This window comes from Chaetura pelagica, unplaced genomic scaffold, assembly GCF_000747805.2.
Source record: "Chaetura pelagica isolate M959 unplaced genomic scaffold, ChaPel_1.0 scaffold83, whole genome shotgun sequence".
Classification (NCBI taxonomy): domain Eukaryota; kingdom Metazoa; phylum Chordata; class Aves; order Apodiformes; family Apodidae; genus Chaetura; species Chaetura pelagica.
This window is the reverse complement of record NW_009952893.1, coordinates 7,664,694-7,667,301: the sequence shown is the minus strand read 5'-3', so window position 1 is coordinate 7,667,301 and position 2,608 is coordinate 7,664,694. Positions and strand designations below refer to the sequence as shown.

General features: G+C 31.6%; 1 protein-coding gene across 2 annotated transcripts in view; it reads right to left on the bottom strand.

Moving 5' to 3' along the window:
• Window positions 1-2,221, bottom strand: part of HNF4G (hepatocyte nuclear factor 4, gamma) — a 19,506-nt gene extending 17,285 nt beyond the window's left edge. The window contains exon 1 of one of the 2 annotated variants that reach the window (XM_009995583.1): window positions 2,102-2,221. In XM_009995583.1, the coding sequence (XP_009993885.1) occupies window positions 2,102-2,219 (118 nt within the window). In that variant the 5' untranslated portion in view covers window positions 2,220-2,221. The remainder of the gene's footprint in view (window positions 1-2,101) is intronic. The other variant, XM_009995584.1, reaches the window with a different exon arrangement.
• Between the last annotated feature and the right edge of the window lie 387 nt (window positions 2,222-2,608).

Here is a 2,608-nt window from a genome sequence, read left to right as displayed (position 1 = left end):
AAAGAGTGAAATATTAATTAGTTATTCAAACATGCATTCAAAAGTCAAGTACACGAGTTCATTAGCAGCGGACAGGTTGAAAAAAAATGTTAATATCACTACATATTATTATGCATATTGTATGCCTTACACAAAGATAGAATAAAATTTTAATTGCATCCCAAACACCTTATAATATAAACAGAGTTCTCTAGACAAAGACAGAAGCAGCAACACTTTTTCTCTGTCTTACAGAGATGTACTTGATAGGAATTATATTGAAAGTTGATTAAATAAAAATTAGATCTCAGAGGTAAAAATCCCATTCTGTAAAGATTTTATCTTGAAACTAGGTTTGTCATGACTGGAAAATTATTTTTTTAAAATGGGTAACAGAATTGTTTTAGCTAGAAAAATAGAATTTTTTTTTTGAGTTCTACAATTTTTTATCATAGTAAGGCTAAAGAGGAATTAAAAATATTTAAATTAAATGATTAAATATTTCATAGCAATGTTCATTCTCTATATATTCAGGGACATACTTATTTTCCTTGGTACTATTCTGAAACAAAACATCTGGGAAACTAACCTGATTTTTTAAAATTCTTTATTTCAACAGAACTGCATAATATGTCTGAATGTGGCTTTTTAAACTTCTCTGAATGTTATTAGTTAACTTGGACAGCTGGCAAAGGCACATAGGAAGGTTCTTAAGATGCAGTTTTCAATTCCAGGCTAGCACTGTAGCTATAAGGCAATCTTTTATAAATTCTGTAAGAAAATACTAAAGCTAAAATAAAAACAAACTCTACACATAAAAAGGCTGCACCTGATAACTATTAATTACCAAGCTAATCACTTACAGTGAATAATTTAACTAGCTCTATTACCAACACATAATGCAACACAGCATAACCTGCCTAATCTGCATTCCCATTTAATGTAACATTAACAGATCTGAAAAGGTGCAATTCAGCAAAAAACAAACGACCTATGAAATCACTCATATTAGAACAAAAAGCCAAGATATAAACAAAAAAGTTACATAACCATTGTTGATAGCTTCAAAATCATTTTGGGCATAAAGGTTTGGTTTTTTCTTCCCTAATCAATAACCAACTTATCCTTCTGTTTACTAAGCTTGCTGTAAACATGAGAAATTCAGATAAAATTTCATGTTCAACAAGAAAACTAATTTAGGTTCTATATTGCAGGAAAATGTGGAAATGCAGGTGCTAAGTATTTTTTATGCAAACCACTAAACATTCTGCCTTTTAAAAATGCATGCTGCAATAAATCTATGAATTATACCTTATGATACGATACAATTTTAAATATATTAGAAGATTTGGAAAGCCATTTTATCGTGGTTTAATTTGCCTGATACTTCACTTTAATACACTGAATTTATATTTAGGTTTTTTTGATCAGTACTCAATGATGTCAGAAAGAAATGGTGCACTTCCTATTTCAAGCATAACTTATTGATAGAATTCCGCTAAAATTTAATGCATTAAAAACTCCACCTCAAGCTGAAGTGTTATATTAGCCAAACACAAATAGTTTTTCGCAGATAAACATGAGCCTCTAGGAAACCAACATCACTTTTTAATAAAATCATTCCAGTTCATACAATACACATAGCTAGAAAGGCTAGATTAACATTTAAATAAATACAATATTAGTTCTACAATTTGAAACTAAGCATCAAGAGAAACAGCAGCAATTTTTTTTCACAAGCACTTGGGTAATTTTTTCCTTCCTAATGTTATACATGAAATACACTTTCATGTCCAGACTGTCAATACTAGTTATTCATTTGTCTTACAGTAAATAAAACAACTGCTGAATACACCATTTTCTTCCTTTGATTAACTGACTGGTGACAGTACAGTTCAGTTACTTTATTACATATAACCTCTCTTTTATTTTTCTTAATGTTAAAGATATATAATATTATTAACTTAAGAGTTAGTGATGAAATGTAAAAGAGCAGATTTGTAGTTTGAAAACAATCCCCAAATGCTCCATTAATAAAATATTTAGCTAACCCCTAATAGCACTACTAAGCTTCACTTTTTCTGTCAACTGGATGGATTTTGCATCATGGAGCAGAACTCACCATTGCCATTATATAGAATCTGCATCGTTTCGAACTCCAGCGCTGTATACGTTGGATCTAAAACTTCACTGTAGTTTGCCATTTCCATGTCTAGCATTGGTTCTGAGAGCCTCATCATTGAATGTACTACCAGGGGAAAAGCTGCTCAAATGTACAACTTTCTCATTCTGTTTCACAGTGATTGATAAACCAAAGTTAACTATAACTGTGTCACTTACGTGCTGCAATGGGAGGAGCTGGAAAACTGCTTCTGCATGCTATATTCTACTTGTTGGTTTGTTTGTTTGTTTTCTCTTTTATGATACAGTGCAACCTTTCTGATAATCCTGGAATGCTTTATTGAATAATCTTATCAGAAGTTGTACTAATTCCAGTTCTTGAGTGAGCCCAAGGACATGCAGGAAGCTTCCACTCTATTCCCTGCTACACATTTTGTTGTCAATGTGTGGTATGAACAGTGCTAGACAAACCACTCTGCTTTTTCTATGCAAAGAGACTGTAGGTTCA